A 19,522-nucleotide genomic window follows, 5' to 3' on the forward strand; every position below is an offset into this window, starting at 1 on the left:
AAACTGTCTAAACATTGACGAGACTTGGGATCAAATAAGAGTTACAGAATGGGTGGAAATGGGGATAACTCCCAGATGTCCAGCTTGACTGATGGGTTTTACCCTCAGTCAGGAGAGGAAACGTTGAGGGATGGAGGCAGTGTCTGAAATTAAGTTAGATTTTAGACATCAGGTATGTGTGTGATTTTCCTCCAAAGTGCCTATGATTTCAAATAAATTCCACACATAGTATATACTATCATACGAATTCATAAGCAGTACTATGGGAAAAAAACAAACACAAGTTTGAAAAAAACTACAGGAGTCCTGATGCTGACGATACCTCATCAAAAAGAAGCGTCCCATTCAAAGGCCTGAGATCATTTTTAGCTGTCTCATCTATGGTCCACTGAAGTCGAACAGCTCCTTTTCCTCCTAGGGACCGGACAACTGTCAATGTCACATATGAATCAGGGTCATCAGACAAAAGAGATTCATTAACCATTACCTAAAAGAAAGAAAATCCAGTAAGGTGAAAAAAGAAAGGAGCAGGAAAAATAATCTTATTTCTATTTGCAAAGACTGAAACTTTTCAATTCAGAACTCTGTTCATGGCATGTTACAATCATCTGGCAAAAAAAAAAAAAATACTTCACCAAACCCCATTTCCTTTTTGTCCTAGACACTCTGCTGAACTTGGCATCTCCTAGCCTTTCCTCATCTCCTAGCAATTAGGTAGAGCATGTGACTAAATTCTGGCCAACAGTAACACATGGGAAGTGAAGTATGTTCCTAACAGTCTGCATCAGCTTCCCACAAAACATTCCACATTCCTTTTTTCTCCATGTGCTGGGTGACTAGTGAGGACTCCCAGGAACCAGGACAGAGTCAAGAAGGAAAGAAGTGGGTGCCTGAGATGCCAGTTGGACAAGAGGTGTCCCTAAGACCCCACAAGGACCATGGATGTAGGGCTTCTGAAGGAAGAAAAAAATAAACTCTTATTATCTTAAGGAAGTAAGATTTAGGGGTTCTTTGTTAATGGAGTCAGGCTCCCCAGATAATACAGACTGCAAGTGTCCTCCTAATTATCTGCAGTTTGCCAATTTTAGGAAGTCCAAATTTATTTGTTTTATTTTGGTTTTTTTTAATTTATTTTCAAGTTACTTAACACAGTGTAGTCTTGGCTTCAGGAGTAAGTCCAAATTTAAAAGAGGTTTTTATTAACCTGACAGAAATAGAGAAGGAAATTCAATACATTAATTTACCTGTACTATTTATTTTCTACACAAGTTCCTTATTAAGAGAGCTGGTTCAACTGAATTGCATATACTGACTGGGGAAGCAAAGTCCAAACTAAGCCTATAATATCCACCTGTTATGTAAATACAATAATATAAAACAATGCTTTCCATTTTCAAGACAGATACCTAAGTGCCCAACACAAATTTGTTTTGCTTTTTTTTTTTTTTCATGAGATTTGGTAATGGTTCCAAGAGCAGAGCTTTAGAGCTAACTAATATTTATTGAGCTTCTAGTATATGTCAATTCCGGCATATACATTATCTTATTTAAGCTTCACAGACGCTCTAAGAAATCTGGGGGTTGGATATATGCACATATATGGAAAAGAGAAGCCTTCTCTTCTGGTTCAGATGTTCTGACTCCATAGCCAGTGCTATTCATGCCACCCCTCAGATAACAGAAATATTAAATAAGAAGCAAAGTGAGAAAGAAGATACCCATTATAAACTTATCATTCATATATAAGTCCTTTTTCTTTCCATAGATAATAACATTGTAGCTTCAGTTTCACAAGGAGATTTCTTGAGCCTGTGCTATTGCCAGTGCTTTGGTATACTTACCATATTGCCCTCATGAGCAGCTTGTTTATTCTGACAGATTTATATTAATAAACTTTCCTCAATATTGTTGACTTCTAAATCTAATCTGTCATCAAATAATGCTAACAGAATGTTCAATATATGCACAATACTGTGTATCTTAGATACATGTTAAAACAAAAAATGTTATGTTATCAAGAGCCTTTGGCAGTAAGAAACACAATATAAAAAAGTAACCACAAAGGGCTGAAAAACAAGCTGCTGCTGATACTACTAATTATAAAAACAGCAATTGACACCTACTAAGTGTAAGACTCAGTTGTAAGTGCTTTACATATATCAACTCATTTGTTCCTCACAGCAAGGCTTATGAGAAATAACACAGTAGGAATTGGGTGACCTCACTCTCACTTTTAGATTGCAAGACAAATTGGAAACTTGAGGTTACTACAGTAAGATATGAGTTCTCAGGCCAAGGGTGCACTAAAGTTTACAACAGTATTTAAGATAAAATAAAGTTATTTATGAATAGTCATATAAGTCTTCATTTTCCCTAATAGTGAGAGAAACTTATACACATACCGTCTAATGCCTAGGAGTCCAAAAGCATGACAAAGCAACATTTATGTTAAGGTTTTACCACTGAAGATTTGAATGAAACCCTGAACCTTTTATCCAAACTCAGAAGTTAACTGACATTTTATAAAAACTGAATTATATTTATATCAATTAAAATATTTCTTTTCACAAATGCAAAGAAAAAAAGCATAGATGGAAATAAAAAAATATTAATGATGTCCGTATCTTAGGTTAATAACATTATGGATACTTTTTACTCTCTTCTTTATACTAATAGCTTTATGTTTTCCAGACTTTTCATTTTGCTCAGGAAACATTCACAGCCACTCTTGTGACTCTACCACTCCTTACAAACACTTAATTCTGCTTATTCATTTCCCAAGAAAGAGAGACTCATAAGGCTATAGCAGAAGTGTGTGTGTCCTGTCCCTCTCATGGTTCCCATTCTCTCATGAAATTAAAACTTCAATGATGGGTGGCTCAGTTGGTTAAGCGGCCGACTTCAGCTCAGGTCATGATTTCACGGTCCGTGAGTTTGAGCCCTGCGTCGGGCCCTGTGCTGGCAGCTCAGAGCCTGGAGCCTGTTTTCATATTCTGTGTCTCCCTCTCTCTGACCCTCCCCCGTTCATGCTCTGTCTCTCTTGGTCTCAAAAATAAATAAACGTTAAAAAAAAAAAAAAAAACTTCAATGATGTAATCATTAGGTAATTATTAGGATATATTTAAAGTTTGGAGCATCTGGGAAGCCCAGCCTTAATGGGCAAGTTATAAGTCTAGCCTTTCATCCACAAAATAGTAAAGACAATGAGCATTGGGAGCAATCTGTTTATTATTTAAAATGATCTATTATGAATTACTAATTATCTATAAGCGGTCAAATAAAGGGAAAGGTGACCTATAGACCAAGAAAACTTTGTATATCAGAATTATCTAAATATATGATTATTTCATCTTGGAATTTCCTTTGAAAGACAGCCTTAAAAATGGTGATATAAAATCAAGTACTAATTGTGATACAGTTTTAACAATTTTTTAATATTTAAGATGTAGAGATAATTTAGCATTAGTCACCAAATCTGGCTGCATAAATGGTTAAGTTTTTTTCTCCCTTAGCAATTAAACCAGTAATAGTAACTGGCTTCCCTCTTCCAGGTCCTGAAAGTAGACAACCAAAGGGAAGTAAGAGGGAGGAAAGAACAAATACAAAGAAACATTTCAGCTGGGTTGACTGTGGTGTTTGTTCAATATGAGACTGAGTACCAGAAGGGAAGGTAAAGTAAATCCCTCCGTGTTTTGTTCAATATAAGACTGAGTACCAGAAGGGAAGGTAAAGTAAATCCCTCCCCAACTAAATGTATCCTAGGATTTAACACTTAGATTCATCATAAAATCTTGCCTTGTGACCAGGATGGTGGTCTGGTAGCAAGACAGGCTGAGAACAAAACGTATGGACAAAAACTAACTCTTGGTCTACGATACCCAATAAGTAAGATTTTTTTCCCCCTTTGTAATTGTCTGATCTTAGATGACTCATTACTGTCAAACACAGATTAGAGGACTGACCCTTAATTCAACAGCCAACTTCAAGGACTCTTGAGCAGAAAATCATGAGTGAGAGGTAAAAGTTTTTTAAAAAATGAAAGATATCTTTCTTTTAAATCTACAAAAATAATTAGCTTAGGGGAAGGCACCCTCCCCCTGATATATTTAACTTACAGTCTTTTCTTCAAATCCAAATACTCCAAATGGGGAGTCATTTTGCGGAATAACAACAGTTACCACAACGTCATCGCCAAGTCTGCCACCTCCAGCCACCCTGATTAAGGAAATAGTGAACGTCTCCATGAGTTCAAGTTCAGCATCATCAATTATGGTAATTTCTATCATTGCAGTAACCTACAAAAGAAAAGGGAGAAAGAAGGAAAAGGAGGGAGAGAAAGAAGGGAGGGAACAAGGGAAGGAGGGAGGGTAAGAGGCAAGGAGGATATAATATAATAACAATTTTTGATCACATATATTTAAACTTTTAGTTGACAGAAATATAGTACAAAAATATAGTATTTTTTGGCCTGTTATGTTCATAATACTATTTTAAAATTATACATACTATTTAGTATTTCAAATCAGAAATTTACAGTCTATTATTTTCAAGATAAGGGAATTACATATGTAATAAAATACAGTGATATTTATGTATACAAAACTAATGAAGTCTGATTCTTGAACAAAAGTATTTGAAATGCCATATAGGCTCTAATAACCATTTTGCAAATATAAACATTAGTATACTTAGCATTAATATCACATGATATACAATGGTAACATAGAAATTACCATTGTCTTCAGCAGTTAGAATAAATCCCTTTGGCTTCAAATGTCACTCTTAAAATGTTAAAGAAAGGCAGGAAGAAAACCCAATTCTGCTGTTCTCAAATGTTGGTGATCGGGATTTCGTACATTTGTCTGGGTCTATGTTAAACATTTTTATAACTTATAAATAAGTAAAACTTGGCCCAGCTTGTGATTTCACTACCGGTCATAAAAATATTCTAGCTGTATCTCTACATTTAAAATGTTTTCTGTATCTCGGAGGGAAATTCCAGTATTTTGACCCAGACGTTTACCGGAAAATGAAGTTTTTCTACATAAATCTACCTAATACCTTTAATAAAAAAGTGAGAAATCTGGATTCATACTCAGAAGCGGAAACCTGAACAAAATCAAATGTTAAAATGGAAGCTTATTAAAATGTAGGCACCTCAACTCTATACCGTAAAATACAGAATACTTGCTTAGAAGATGTTAACTTTAAGAATGACAATGATCTTAAGGTACTGTTAAGTAACAGGACTTCAACCTCATGCACAAAATAAAGTGCTAGTAATATAAGGCAGAATGCTACTTTGATGAAAAATATATGTATTTGTTTCTACTGTTAGTGTAAAGATCTCTCTTTTCCCTCCTTTTAGTAGGAAATGTTTGAAGTTCTAAATTTGTTAAAAACTCATGATTTCAAATATTAATAAACCATTATGTATAGGGATGTCTAACCTGTATGCTTATTTTTCAGCAGCAACTAATAGGCTGATGCATACTGTACAAATCTGTCTCAGCAAAATCAGGCTTCATACATATTACAAAATGTCCAGTTTCCAAAATTGTAACTAACTCTTAGAGAATACTTTGGCCCAAATCTAGAATACTGTTTTTCAATTTTTCAGATTTGATTATTTTGTCTCTTCTCTATCATTTTAAAAAGTCTTGTTTTTAGTTGTAACAAAAAGTTCTGGATATTATGTAATAAAATGTGCACACTTTCAGGGCAAATCCTAAATAAGTAAGTTATCTGTATTGATAAGCATTAAGAAATCAATAGAATAAAAGAACCTAAAATTTATAGGAATAACAAAGTTCATGAGGCAATTTTTTATACATTCTTACATTCTTAGGCACTTCTAAGCCATTCATTATCCTCCTTTAACTTCTCCTTAAAATTAAATGAGGTAGGAAAGTTCAGAAAAGGGTGAGATTTTTGTTCCTTTATATTCTCTTCCTATGTCCACCAATAAATTATAACATATTAATTAATAAGAGTTCTGTTTGGCTTGATATACAAACAAAAAGTATAATACATTTAGCAGTCACTAATGCATCCATTTGGTGGGTATCTATAAGATGTTTGAAGTACAACGAAAAATTGCTAATACATTTGTAATTAGCATACTTGTTTATCTGCAAATTCAAGAATCCCATGAGATGGCTTAAAGTCTTCCAGGCCAGCACTATCCAGTGTTGCTTTCCAATAAACATTTACTGCCCCAAAGCTTCCAGCCATCCGGACTACAGGAATTTGAAGAATATTCAGTGGTGGAGGCACCTCATAGGCAGTAATAACTCCACCAAAATCCTTTAAATAAAGAATATAGTTAAAATACAAGAGAAGATTAACATCTTATATGTCATCATCACTTTCCTTTTTTTTTAAACTTATTTATTTATTTGGGGGGGGGGGAGAGAGAGAAACAGAGAGAGAGAGAGAGACAGACAGAGGAGGGACAGAGAGAGAGGGAGGAAGAGAATCATAGCAGGCTCCCTGCTATCAGCACAGAGCCTGATGTGGGGCTCGAATAAACCATGAGATCATGATTTGAGTTGAAATCAAGAGTCAGACAGGACACTCAGCCAACTGAGCCACTCAGGCACCCTATCATCATTTTCTAAATTTATTATTTCTTCTTACATTTCTTATATTTCACCCTTCAAAGTAGAAATCAATAGTTGGATATAAATATGCATAATAGGTGTTTTCAAAATTCTTTTCAAATTTAAATTTGAAAATATACTTGCTTAACCTCTTGGTCTAGCACAAAGAGAATTAAGAATTAGTCTATAAGACAAATTTTAAGGCACATACTTATTTTTTAAAGGCTTTTTTTAATGTTTATTTAATTTTGAGGGAGAGAGAGACAGAGCATGAGTGGGGGAGGGGCAGAGAGAGAGAGGGAGACACAGTATCTCAAGTGGGCTCCAGGTTCCGAGCTGGCAGCACAGGGCCTGATGTGGGGCTCGAACTCACAAGTTGTGAGATCATGACCTGAGCTGAAGTCGGACGCTTAACTGAATGAGCCACCCAGGTGCCCATTAAGGCAGATATTTATAAATATCTATAAGCAAAGCCAATTACTCTGCAGAAAATATGTAACATTGAGCAAATCAGCAGGTAGAAGTGTCTGTATTACTATAAATATATTAAAGTTTATCTCACTGTGGTAACATGAAACTTAAAAATTCCTCTGGGATCATCATTTTCTTCAATCATTATCTCAACTATTTCCATCCCAGGTCTCCGCACACTTGGCTGTCCTGCAGAGAAGTCAGAATTCACCAGGTACACTTCAGTGATGTTGACAATAAATCCTTCTTCCAACTCAGGAGCATTATCCTGAGGGGGGTGGGGCAAACAGAAGAGACATGGTGTTCCATTTTTAAAAATATACTGAATTTGCCTTGGAAACCTGATTATTTTTCAGTAAGGAATAAATGATTGACCACAGGAATGGGCAACTTTTTCACAAATAAAAAAGATTCCCTTTTATATTTTAACACATTCCCACTGACAAATTTCAGAATCTTAGGGAATATTCAAGCTTATCAGTGAAGTTTTAACTGAAGCCTAATACTCATTAGCAAATATTTTTTTTAAATATACCACACAATTTTGATCATATTCTATCAAATATGTTTTATGCACAGAATACCCCACCAAATACAGGAGAAATGGTAAATGCTACATACATCTTAAAAGTAAAAGCTCTAGACTTGCAACTCTAGATATTATCCTATATTCTAATTAACTTTTTAAAAACTGTTACCTTATTTTGGAATAGGTGATAAAAAATTTCCAAAGATAGAAATAATGGACACTGAACAGGAAAGGAAACTTCCATTCTGCCTCATCCCTTACATCTTTCCCAGAATGTCCTTTCTAGAGGCCACTATTATTTAATACCACTAATACTGCAATTAGTAACACTGATATTACTATGCAACATTATCTTTATTTAATAATATATATTTATTGTTAACATTGTAATATATAAGATTATAACACACACAATATTAGATAATATATATTACAGATAACACTAATAACTACTCTTAGTTTCTTGTGAATCATTACAGATATATACACTTATTCTTATATACGTGAGAAAGCACTAAAACCAGATCTAAATCATCTAAAGAATAATCTTGATTTGAATAATATCATGACATGAAAATACTGTACTATCAAACCAACAATAAAAATAACCACATTAATTCGGGCACTCTTCATTCACTCGTTAGTTCAAAACAACCAACTAACCAGCAAAACAGTGAATGCAATGAAACATATAATCAAATGTAAATTCCATGCTTCAACGGTCATTCAAACAATATTCCAGTTCAAAAATAAACACAAATCATTAGTAAATATATTATTTTTACCAGTTATAAAAAGTAGTTATCTGTTATTAAATGTTAGGGTGGGTGGAAAAATTAGAATACTCACAATTTTACATGTAAAAGCAACCTTTTCAAAGATTTTTATCTTCCAGAGCATCACAATTTTATCTTTAAGAGCATATTCTTTTATTTTACATCCTATTTATTGCACCCTAAACTCACCGGCAAAATGGCAACTTTGATGTAAGTTTCTCTCATGTTTTCTTTCATCATTATTATTGTTTCTTGTACCACAAAGTCTTCATTCTCAGTAGCTTGATTATCGATGTGCAGTAAGAAATTGGGTTTAGCTATCAAGTGAATGGCAATGTCCCCAAACAGTCCTTTATCTCGAACAATGGGTAACTGAAGAACGGTGATGTTCTCTGTGAGATACACATACCTCAAGTAAATAACCTTTCCTATTTGTGGTCGACACCATTCCAAGCACTTACGTGGAATGTCCTGCACTATCCCAATGTATGGTCCCAAGGAAGATTTTGTGCTTTGTCCCCCTTGTCCCTAAAGTTGTGCTGGCAATCATCATATATTATATCCCAGTTCTAAACCCTCACTTTGGGTTCTCTAATCACCCTGCTATGTTGCACACTACATTGTACCTTAAAAACTGCTGAAAATCTTAGGTAAGTACATATGTGCAGGTTGACAAAGGTGCTAATTGCAAATGTGAAGATTTTTCAAAAATGAAAAACTAAACACCCAAAGTCATCATTTAATAACTTAATCATTAGACGAACAGCCAGTAATTTTGTTCTTATAGTCAGGTGTTTACCACAAGGATCAAAGTATTTCACAGCACCTATTTTTTATTTCATTTCTTAGATTTTTAACATTAAATTTGCCCTGTAAATGGACCAAAAAAAATGCTTGCCAATCTTCCTCACTGGTCTGTGAGTTTCTAACAACCTAAGACTGTGTCTCTGTTTCCAGAACACACGGCACAATTTGTGGCACTTCCTAGGTGCTTCAAAATGTTTGTTGAATGAATAAATGAACATATTCTAAGTCTACTGCTTCTGTTCCCATATATACAGACATATAAATGCCCAGATATATAATTATATGTCATTTTTTTCAGTCAACTATCTAAATGAAAGATCCTTGAAAGATGTCCATGTTCCTGTCTGAAAATTTTAGAGCCTTCACACAGCATATTCTAAATAAATACCTATCATATATGTTCAAATATATTTGTTCAAATAAGTCAAATGGCATTTATCTAAAAAAATCCATATATCTTATATCTATATAAGTAGTTATTTGGGCAGAGATTTCAGCACTAAGCTTAAAGGAAATAGGGACTGATTACTTACACTTCACAGAAAAAATATTCTAATTACTGATTTGGGGTTTAACAATACCTTGAGTACTATATGCATTTCACTGTGTTGCTTACTGTTGCCTATAACTGTTGAAAATCTGTGTAGAGGAAATCTGAGTATGGAAAGACAACAAATAAATAAAGAATGAAAAAGGGAAAGTAAAATAAAAACCAGTCACCTTTACTGCAATGATTTACCAAAATATTAACATTTCTATTATGATAGTAATGTCTCAAAAGAGTAAAAGTGTTTCTCGTAACACTATTGTTAAGTGATTATATGATCATAAAATTTAATAAACAAAAAGTAGAAAAGATTAAATATGATCTGTCAAACTGAAAATATGTATGTATGTGTATACATATATATCTATTTTTTTTTAATTTTATTTATTTAGTTTAAGAGAGAGAGTAAGCAGGGGAGGGGCAGGGAGAGAGAGAGAGAGAGAGAGAGAGAGAGAGAGAGAGAGAGAGAGAAAGAACAAATCCTAAGCAGTGCTCTGGAGCCAGACACAGGCCTTGAAATCACAAACCGTGAGATCATGACCTGAGCCAAAATCAAGAGTTGGATGCTTAACTGACTGAGCCCCCAGGCATACCTGAATACCCACCCACACACACACACAAAGGGACTTATATTCCTAGTAAACATTACAATTAAATTACCCAATAAAAGTTACTAGAACCTGAAAAATATTTAACAAGACTTACCTTTAGGCTCTGCTACTCTAATGAAGAGAAACTCAGCATGCCAACCAACTAAGCCATAAGGTGAATCATTGGGCAGAGTCGTTATCACAGATCTGTTTCTTTTCTGATCAATGGTAGCACCTTTAGATAGGTCCTCAACCCCTTCTGTGGTAACACGAAGGAGTGTTACAGTCACAATTTCTGATAACTCTGGTACATCATCAGCAATAACAGTCAGAGTGATTGTAGATAGTGCCTGCCCTTCAGAAAATGAAATCTAAAATTTTAAAGAAAGATTTTATTTATTTTGTAATTATCACTGTGCAGTAAGAATATCAGATTAAATTTTCTTTCAATATGAACCACAATTTAAATAACAAGAGATATTTAAGCAACACAATATGATTCTACAAATCAATCAAATTCTTTTCATATTAAAAGTGGAAGACTGTTAGGAAAAAGAAAAAAGTAAACAATTACTGAAACTCAACCTGATAAAACCTGTAGCCAAACTGTCACATCCTGGAGCCTACATTCTATTAAAATATAGAGTATATAGTCTCTCTGGGAGTCTAAGTCCCAGATAACATATTGAAAAATCTATAAAAATAAAAGAAGGTCGGGCGCCTGGGTGGCTCAGTCGGTTGAGCCTCTGACTTCGGCTCAGGTCATGATCTCACAGTCTGCGAGTTCAAGCCCTGCATCAGGCTCTGTGCTGACGCTCAGAGCCTGGAACCTGCTTCAAATTCTGTGTCTCCCTCTCTCTCTGACCCTCCCCCGTTCATGCTCTGTCTCTCTCTGTCTCAAAAATAAATAAACTTCAACAAAAATTTTTTTAATAAGTACACAAATACAAGAAGGTGACATACTAGTTTAAACATTTTTCTCTACAAAAATGTTGCCAGGATTGCTATTTCTTTTCGCTAAAATAGATGTATGATTTAACAATCAATGAACCAAAATAGAGGGAGAGAAAGACAAAAAAAGATACAAATCAGAGCGTCTCTCTCCTCATGTTGTATCTGCACTGTCTAGAGTCAAATCCAAATTTGCTAAAAGGCATCTGAAATCCTTTCTGATAGGGCTTTCTTTGTTCCTTGAATGTCATTTCCCATTGCTCCCCACCTTATACCCTATTCTCTAGCAACATGACTACAAGCTACAACCATTCAAACTAGCATTCCAGGCCCATTTTGTTGACGCTCATCTCTCCACCTCAGAAGGCACTTGAAGATATAAACTGAAGAGCTTTATTAATAAAATCAGGGGTCAGATCACTACTACCCTTTGGTGAAATCCATTTTTTAAATTAAGTTTTACTGGCATACAGCAAAGTTCACTTGATTATATATCATCTAACATTGCTATTATGCTACAAAGGCAAAGTTGAGAATCTGAGAAAGAGACCATAACAGCCCATAAGTCTAAAATATTTACTATCTGGCCCTTTACAGGAAAAGTTTATTGGCTCTTGAATAAAATAATTAATTCTTCCAAATATAGTCTACACTTAAGATACTATTATACATTTAAATTAGAAATCATTTTAATCATGTTTATGTTAAGAAATATTAATTGGTTGGGGCGCCTGGGTGGCGCAGTCGGTTAAGCGTCCGACTTCAGCCAGGTCACGATCTCGCGGTCCGTGAGTTCGAGCCCCGCGTCGGGCTCTGGGCTGATGGCTCGGAGCCTGGAGCCTGTTTCCGATTCTGTGTCTCCCTCTCTTTCTGCCCCTCCCCCGTTCATGCTCTGTCTCTCTCTGTCCCAAAAATAAATAAAAAACGTTGAAAAAAAAAATTTAAAAAAAAAAAAAAAAAAAAGAAATATTAATTGGTGAAATATAATTCAGAACACACATAACCTGATAGATACAACTTATAGTTTTGGTAACTTCCATAAAAGTAAATACTCAATGCAATAAAATTTGCCAAAACATTTTTAAGGCACTAAAGCTCTAATCTTTGAATGGTACAAAAGCCCAGAAATGGTAGACCTAACATACACCCATCGTTTTTTTTTTTTGAGATAATTCCATGAGAGGCCTTTTAAAGGAACTCTTCAGCGAAGCATATGGGAAAAATTTTATGGATAAATCTGTGAAACCCAAGGTGAGTCAAGAACACCAGCCATTTTCTAATTAGGAACTAAAGGTTCTTAAAACCCTCTCTTTGCAAGTCATTTACCTTTCTGACCCAAATCTGATTCCATTCTTCGATCTCTGACCCAATTTTATACTATCTTCCAATAGTAGATCAAGTGATCTTCTGCCCAGATCCCTTCTTAGAGCTGATGTGTCCATATCCCAATTGGTGGGAATAAGAGCTTTTGTGTTTGTCACTGGGACCTGCCTTCAGCTACAGTACACTTCCGCTGAAGATTATACTCTACCCAGAAGATGCTGTGAGGTGAAGGATACCCAAAATAGGGATGCAAAATCTCAGCCTCCTTGTTCCCACTGGAAAACAACTCTGGAGAACCAGTTCACCTCCAGAACTTCCTCACACACTCAACCTCAGGTGCAACTACCCAAGGACCAACGGCCCCTCTCCACATTCCTACCTTCCTTGTTTCCTTATGGGTGTGTCTCCTCAGTAAACTACCCACAAGTCTTAATCTCGGAGTCTATCTACAGAAAACTAAACCTACATCACTCAGCAATTCTGATCTACTTTTTCATATGCCTGACTATCTTACATAGATTCATTCCCTATTTACTGCTTCCATTTTATACAAATCTTGAAACATTTCCATCTCCAGTGTAATTGGTTTTATCTTTCTGACAGTGTAACACATCCACAATCTGGCCAACTGATGTACTGAACCTAAAAAGGGATGACTTTTTTATAGATAATTTTGGTATTAAAGAAAAAAACTAACAAAAATCACAATAAAACTAATCTTAAATTGTATCCCTCTCTACAGTGATAAGTAGGAATCCAGGGCTGACATGGTCAAACTCAAACGCTTCATCCATAAGGCAGGCATCAACAGTAACCATAATTTAGAAGTGACTCTCCTATAATTTTGTAAATTACGTACCACTCCTGAGGTAGGAAATACATCACTAATACTTCCGTCAGCTTCCCAAGCTGTGGTTATACGACCATATGTTCCTTTTAAGCGCTCAACATTCAAGGTTACTAAGCTATCTTGCTCCATTTCTTCCACTTGCTTATATAATGAATTCTGAAAACACACAGGAAGTCACAAGGGATTAACGGACATTACCTAAGTACACTTTTATTTCGTGCTGTTATGCATGTGCAAACTTCATAGTACTAAGCAATATTGGGTAACACAAAAACGTGATATAAGTGAAAAACAATAGTTAAAAAAAACAGCAGTACAAGATAGCCATGATTTTATTTCAAAAACATACATGTGTGAATAGGTAAAAGGCTAAGTTAAAGTAAACTAAAATGTTAATTTTTAGACGATTATTTTTTACTTTGTCTTCTGTAATTTTCAAATTTATTCAACAAACATATCTTATATTCATATCCAGAGAGCAAGCATATACTTTTTGACAGTATTATACATAGTATATAAAGTTTGTAGAAATGGATGGACATAGAGTCAGGAGATGAAGGAAATCTTCTCCCCCTGTGCAACTTCTGGCAATCCCTCTAGGTCTTGTTTCCTTCTTGTAAAATAAGTTTTTGATCTATGTGGACTTTAAGGTCCCACCCAAATGTAGAAACACCAGTGAGAATCAGGGCATTCTTCCTGTTCACTTACAAACGTCTTTTATCCTTGAATTCATACACTCTGAAATGTGATTATCCTTGAATTCATATACTCTACAGCCTGTGCTGTTTCCACTGATGATGTTTCATCCTTAGTCCCTAGTCTTTACAACTATTTTTCCTGCCAGAAATAGCCCCTTCTCTGGTATTAGAATCTCACACTCTCTTCTCACCTAAGCTTCGTGGTGTCTTTCCTTCGTCCCAGACTGATTTCTACCTTAGTGTGACTGGAACTCCTCCTCCAACACTTGCAGCATCTCTTGCCAGCTGCTGAATGAGCTTTTCCTCAAAATCAATATTCAAAAGAATCCTTTCTTACAACACCCCTACTTTATCTATAAGCAATAAAGGAAGAATATGGAGCATAAAGATTTTTAACAATCTTCCCAGTAATAGTTTTCTTTTTCTTGTCTTTTTACTATGGTAATCTGAAAATAAATTCCTCCATGAATTTCTTAAAGCTTCTATTTAGAAGGCTAATTTGAGTAGATAGCCTTTCCTTTGGCAGTGTTTTAAACTGCATTTTTCACATATTGTTACAAATGTTACACAGTAATAAAATCTTGCTCAAAGCATTCAAACATTCCTACAGAAAATATCTTGATTTTAAAATATGGATATTTTAAATCCATAAAAATGGATATGGCTGGATCAGTCAGTAGAATACATGACTAAATCTCAGGGTTGTAAATGCGAGCCCCATGATGGGTGTAGAGACTACTTAAAAATAAAATCTTTAAAAAAATAAAATAAAATATGTATATAATTTGTACATAAAATACAATGCCTTTTCAAAGAGAAGCCTCTCAGGCTCCATGCCCTCTACCAATAAGGGTTAGTAAAACAAGGATTTAATACAGCCAGAAAAGTATGAAGAAACTCTCTGACAACTAAATCTTATCGTACAACAAGCTTGTCCAGACACAAGAGGCCTGTACTGAGAAATTCTAGCGAATGGACTGAAAGAACCCAGGATATTATCTACTGGGAAAGATTAAACCACAGTACTTTGATGTTTCTATGATAATTTTGGAGTAAGCTTCATAAAGAGAAATCTGGGGCACCTGGGTACCTCAGTCGGTTAAGCATCTGACTTCAGTTCAGGTCACGATCTTGCAGTTCATGGGTTCGAGCCCTGTGTCAGGCTCTGTGCTAACAGCTTGGAGCCTGGAACCTGCTTCGGATTCTGTGTCTCCCTCTGTCTGCCCCTTCCCACTCATGCTCTTTCTCTCTCCCAAAAATAATTAAAAATAAAAAAAAAAGAGGCAATCTACCATGCTTAAACAGTTAAGGAATAGAATGTGCTCTCCATGCTCAGCAAGGTTTAACGACAAGAGGATGAGACCACACAGCAGAGCATGTTGGTTCTTGCTCCAAGGTCTCCAGCTCTGCCCTGTCAATATCTATGGCCCGAGAAAGCCATGGGAGTGTTCTGTCCCCTCCCCTGCATTATGAAAGATTCATACCAAACACTTCCTGTGTACCAGGCATTTTTCTGGCATAAAGCTGTGAACAAAACAGTATCTCAGCTCTTGTAGCCTTGCATTCTAGAAAAAGAAACTTGACAATAGACAAATTAGGCCACTATAAATTCCATAAAGAAGACTAAGGCAGGATAAAAAAGGTACAGAATGATGGCGGGGAATTAACAATTTTCAATCAGGGAAGGCCTTTCTGGTAAGTTGTTATTTCAACAGAGACTGGAAGAAAGTAAGGAAACAAGTCATGTTTCCACCTGGTGGGGAAGGTAGTCTTCTTTCTTTCTAATCTTCTCCACCACAATTCACGCCTTAGAGCTGTACTGTCCTACACAGTGGCCAGTGGCCACAGGTGGCTACTGAGCACCTGTAACGTGACTGGTCTGTAAGTGCAAAATGCACTGGAGGTTTGAAGACAAAGTATGAAAAAAAGAGTATAGAGTATTTCATCAGCCATTTTATGTTGGTTAATATATCAGGCTAAATAAAATAAAATACTAAAAATATTTTCACCTATTTCTATTTTTTTTTTTCTGGAGCTAAAAAACTAAAATTATATATATGGCTCACATTATAATTCTTCTGGGCAGAAGTGCTTCAGGAAAAGCTGACCTGCCTGTATCTGCAGAGATGGGCCAGAATGAGGAACATGGTGATCCTACAACACTTGCAAGGACTCATTCAGGACATTAGCACATCCAAAACTCCTCATCTCAGCTCTCAAACCTGCTCTTAATAGGTTGTACATCTCTCACTGAAAGGAAAATTCCTGCTTCCTGTAATTCTGTGGTTTATTGCTAAATTACTACACTAGTTTCCCGTCAATTTCTGTCCTTACCCACTTACAATCTAGTGTCAATTCTATGGCCAGAGTAGTTCATTTATTTTATTTAAAAAAATTTTTTAATGTTTATTTATTTTTGAGAGAGACAGTGCGTGAGCAGGGGGGAGGCAGACAGAGAGACAGAGAGACAGACATAGAAGCCAAAGCAGGCTCCAGGCTCTGAGCTGTCAGCACAGAGCCTGACACAGGGCCCAAACACACAATGAGATCATGACCTAAGCTGAAGTTGGAGGCTTAACCCACTGAACCACCCAGGCACCCCCAAAATGGTTATGTGAGCCGGGTCATGTTGCTCTCCCACTTCAACCCATTCCCTCAGTGGCTAACTTCATGATGGTAATCAGCGGCTTATGCAGGAGTAAGTTCACACAGTAGCCTCCCTGCTATCCTTCAAAGGCTGCTCAGAGGTTGGCCCTTGCCTGGTGTCTAGGAAGCTGGATTTCAAGAGGATTCTCGCCATTCCTGGAACTCATAGTGGCTCTCCGTGCCTGTGCTATACAAACAATGTAGTTTTTACTGAACACCTGTTTTCACTCTGGGAGTCTGGAATTGTGACATGTGCCAGACTGAGAGGGCCTGCATGAACAGTTCCCAGGGAAAACCCCAGGCACGGAGTCTCTAATGAGCTTCCCCGGTTGATAACACATCTCACATACTGTCAGCGTTCACCTCAATGCTGGGGGAATTAAGTGTGTCCTGTGTGATTCCCCTGGGGAGAGCTCTTGGAAGCTTGCACCCAGTTTCCTCTGCACTTCACTCCATAAGCCTCTTCCCTTATGACTTTGTTTTGTATCCCCATCACTGTAATAAATCACAGTATGAGAATGACAGAACCCTGAGTCCTTTGAGTCCTCCTAGCAAGTCATCAAAACTGTGGGTGCTGCTGGGGATGCCTGAAACAAGGCCCTGGCCCTTCAATTTCTTTCGCCTCATCTCTACCTGACTGACTTCGGCCACAGTGGCCTCCTTGCTACACCAGATAGGCAAGGCTTATTTCAGGGCTTCGGCTGTTGCTGCTGGTTCCCCCTGCCTTGAATGTTCTTCCCCCATCTCCTACACACCTTCGTCCTCATATCACTTCCTCAATGCCACCCTCCCTGATAGCCTATGTTTCACTTCTCTGCACACAATCCGCACCCCCTCCCTCACAATCTCCATCTGTCCTTCCTGCCTAATGTTCTTCCATGGCACATAGTACCATCAGATACAGTACAGATGTCTCTTGTCTACTGTCTCCCTTTGCCTCATCTACAATTTAAGAACATTGAGGATAAAGAGTTCTACTGTTTTACTTTTTGATATATCTCTAGCACCTGAAAGAGCATCTGGTACACAGGTGTTTGTTTAAAAAAATGCTACACAAATAAATAAATTAATGAACAGTTGCATAAGTGGCCTTGTTAGTTCAATGAGAGATGAGAAGAGTTTTCCAGAAGCTTTTGGGAAATCTTTTCCTTACTCCAAGAGCCACATTTCTCTCTCTCCCCAACTGGACATGAACAAGAAAGCAGTAGACCTAACAGTAACATCAGCTTTCAAACAACCAGATGAAGAACCAGCTTTACGCTGGCAAAGTGGAGAGATGGAAAGAATCTGAGCCATGTTGACATAGTATCCACCCAACTCTGAAGCTTATCTTCTCTGTGGACATGTTCTTGGTGTTTAAGACAATGTGAGCTGGGTTTTCCTTACTTGCAGAAGATTTCAGAGAACGATACATGATAGTTGCAGCTATAACTCTAGTTAAGAAATAAGGATAAAAAATAAACTCAAAATGGATAAAGGACCTGAATGTGAGACAGGAAACCATCAAAACCCTAGAGGAGAAAGCAGGAAAAAACCTCTCTGACCTCAGCCATAGCAATTTCTTACTTGAAACATCTCCAAAGGCAAGGGAATTAAAAGCAAAAATGAACTATTGGGACCTCATGAAGATAAAAAGCTTCTGTGCAGCAAAGGAAACAATCAACGAAACTAAAAGGCAACTGACAGAATGGGAAAAGATATTTGCAAATGACATATCGGACAAAGGGCTAGTATCCAAAATCTATAAAGAACTCACCAAACTCCACGTATGAAAAACAAATAATCCAGTGAAGAAATGGGCAGAAAACATGAATAGACACTCATCTAAAGACATCATCCATATGGCCAACAGGCACATGAAAAGATGCTCAACGTCGCTCCTCATCAGGGAAATACAAATCAAAACCACACTCAGATACCACCTCACACCACTCAGAGTGACTAAAATGAACAAATCAGGAGACTATAGATGCTGGCGAGGATGTGGAGAAATGGGAACCCTCTTGCACTGTGGGTGGGAATGCAAACTGGTGCAGCCGCTCTGTAAAACAGTGTGGAGGTTCCTCAAAAAATTAAAAATAGATCTACCCTATGATCCAGCAATAGCACTCCTAGGAATTTACCCAAGGGACACAGGAGTGCTGATGCATAGGGGCACTTGTACCCCAGTGTTTACAGCAGCACTCTCAACAACAGCCAAATTGTGGAAAAAGCCTAAATGTCCATCAACTGATGAATGGATAAAGAAATTGTGGTTTATATACACAATGAAATACTACTTGGCAATGAGAAAGAATGAAATGTAGCCTTTTGTAGAAACGTGGATGGAGCTGGAGAGTATTATGCTAAGTGAAATAAGGCAGGCAGAGAAAGACAGATACCATATGTTTTCACTCTTATGTGGATCCTGAGAAACTTAAGACCATGGGGGAAGGGAAGGAAAAAAAAAGTTAGAGAGGGAGGGAGCCAAACCATGAGAGACTCTTAAAAACTGAGAATAAACTGAGGGCTGATGGGGGTGGGAGGGAGGGAAAGTGGGTGGTGGGCATTGAGGAGGGCACCTGATGGGATGAGCACTGGGTGATGTATGGAAAACAATTTAACAATAAATTTCATATTAAAAAAAAAGAAATCAGGATAGAGTTCGCACACAGGGCTGAATGGTGCAATATAAAAGGGTGTCCTTTTGCTCATGAATAAAGGAATATGAACTCTGAGATGGAAGTCAACCT

General features: G+C 36.8%; 1 protein-coding gene across 6 annotated transcripts in view; it reads right to left on the reverse strand.

The window, feature by feature from the left end:
• ADGRV1 (adhesion G protein-coupled receptor V1) overlaps window positions 1-19,522 on the reverse strand; it is a 563,532-nt gene that overhangs the window by 379,826 nt on the left and 164,184 nt on the right. For all 6 annotated transcript variants that reach the window (XM_058727155.1, XM_058727147.1, XM_058727130.1 and 3 more), the window contains 7 exons: window positions 13,456-13,602; window positions 10,438-10,693; window positions 8,568-8,770; window positions 7,165-7,341; window positions 6,124-6,306; window positions 4,116-4,295; window positions 323-487 (listed from right to left, as the gene is read on the reverse strand). In XM_058727155.1, coding sequence (XP_058583138.1) covers window positions 323-487; window positions 4,116-4,295; window positions 6,124-6,306; window positions 7,165-7,341; window positions 8,568-8,770; window positions 10,438-10,693; window positions 13,456-13,602 — 1,311 coding nt within the window. The remainder of the gene's footprint in view (window positions 1-322; window positions 488-4,115; window positions 4,296-6,123; window positions 6,307-7,164; window positions 7,342-8,567; window positions 8,771-10,437; window positions 10,694-13,455; window positions 13,603-19,522) is intronic.

Source organism: Neofelis nebulosa, chromosome 1 (assembly GCF_028018385.1).
Source record: "Neofelis nebulosa isolate mNeoNeb1 chromosome 1, mNeoNeb1.pri, whole genome shotgun sequence".
NCBI lineage: Eukaryota > Metazoa > Chordata > Mammalia > Carnivora > Felidae > Neofelis > Neofelis nebulosa.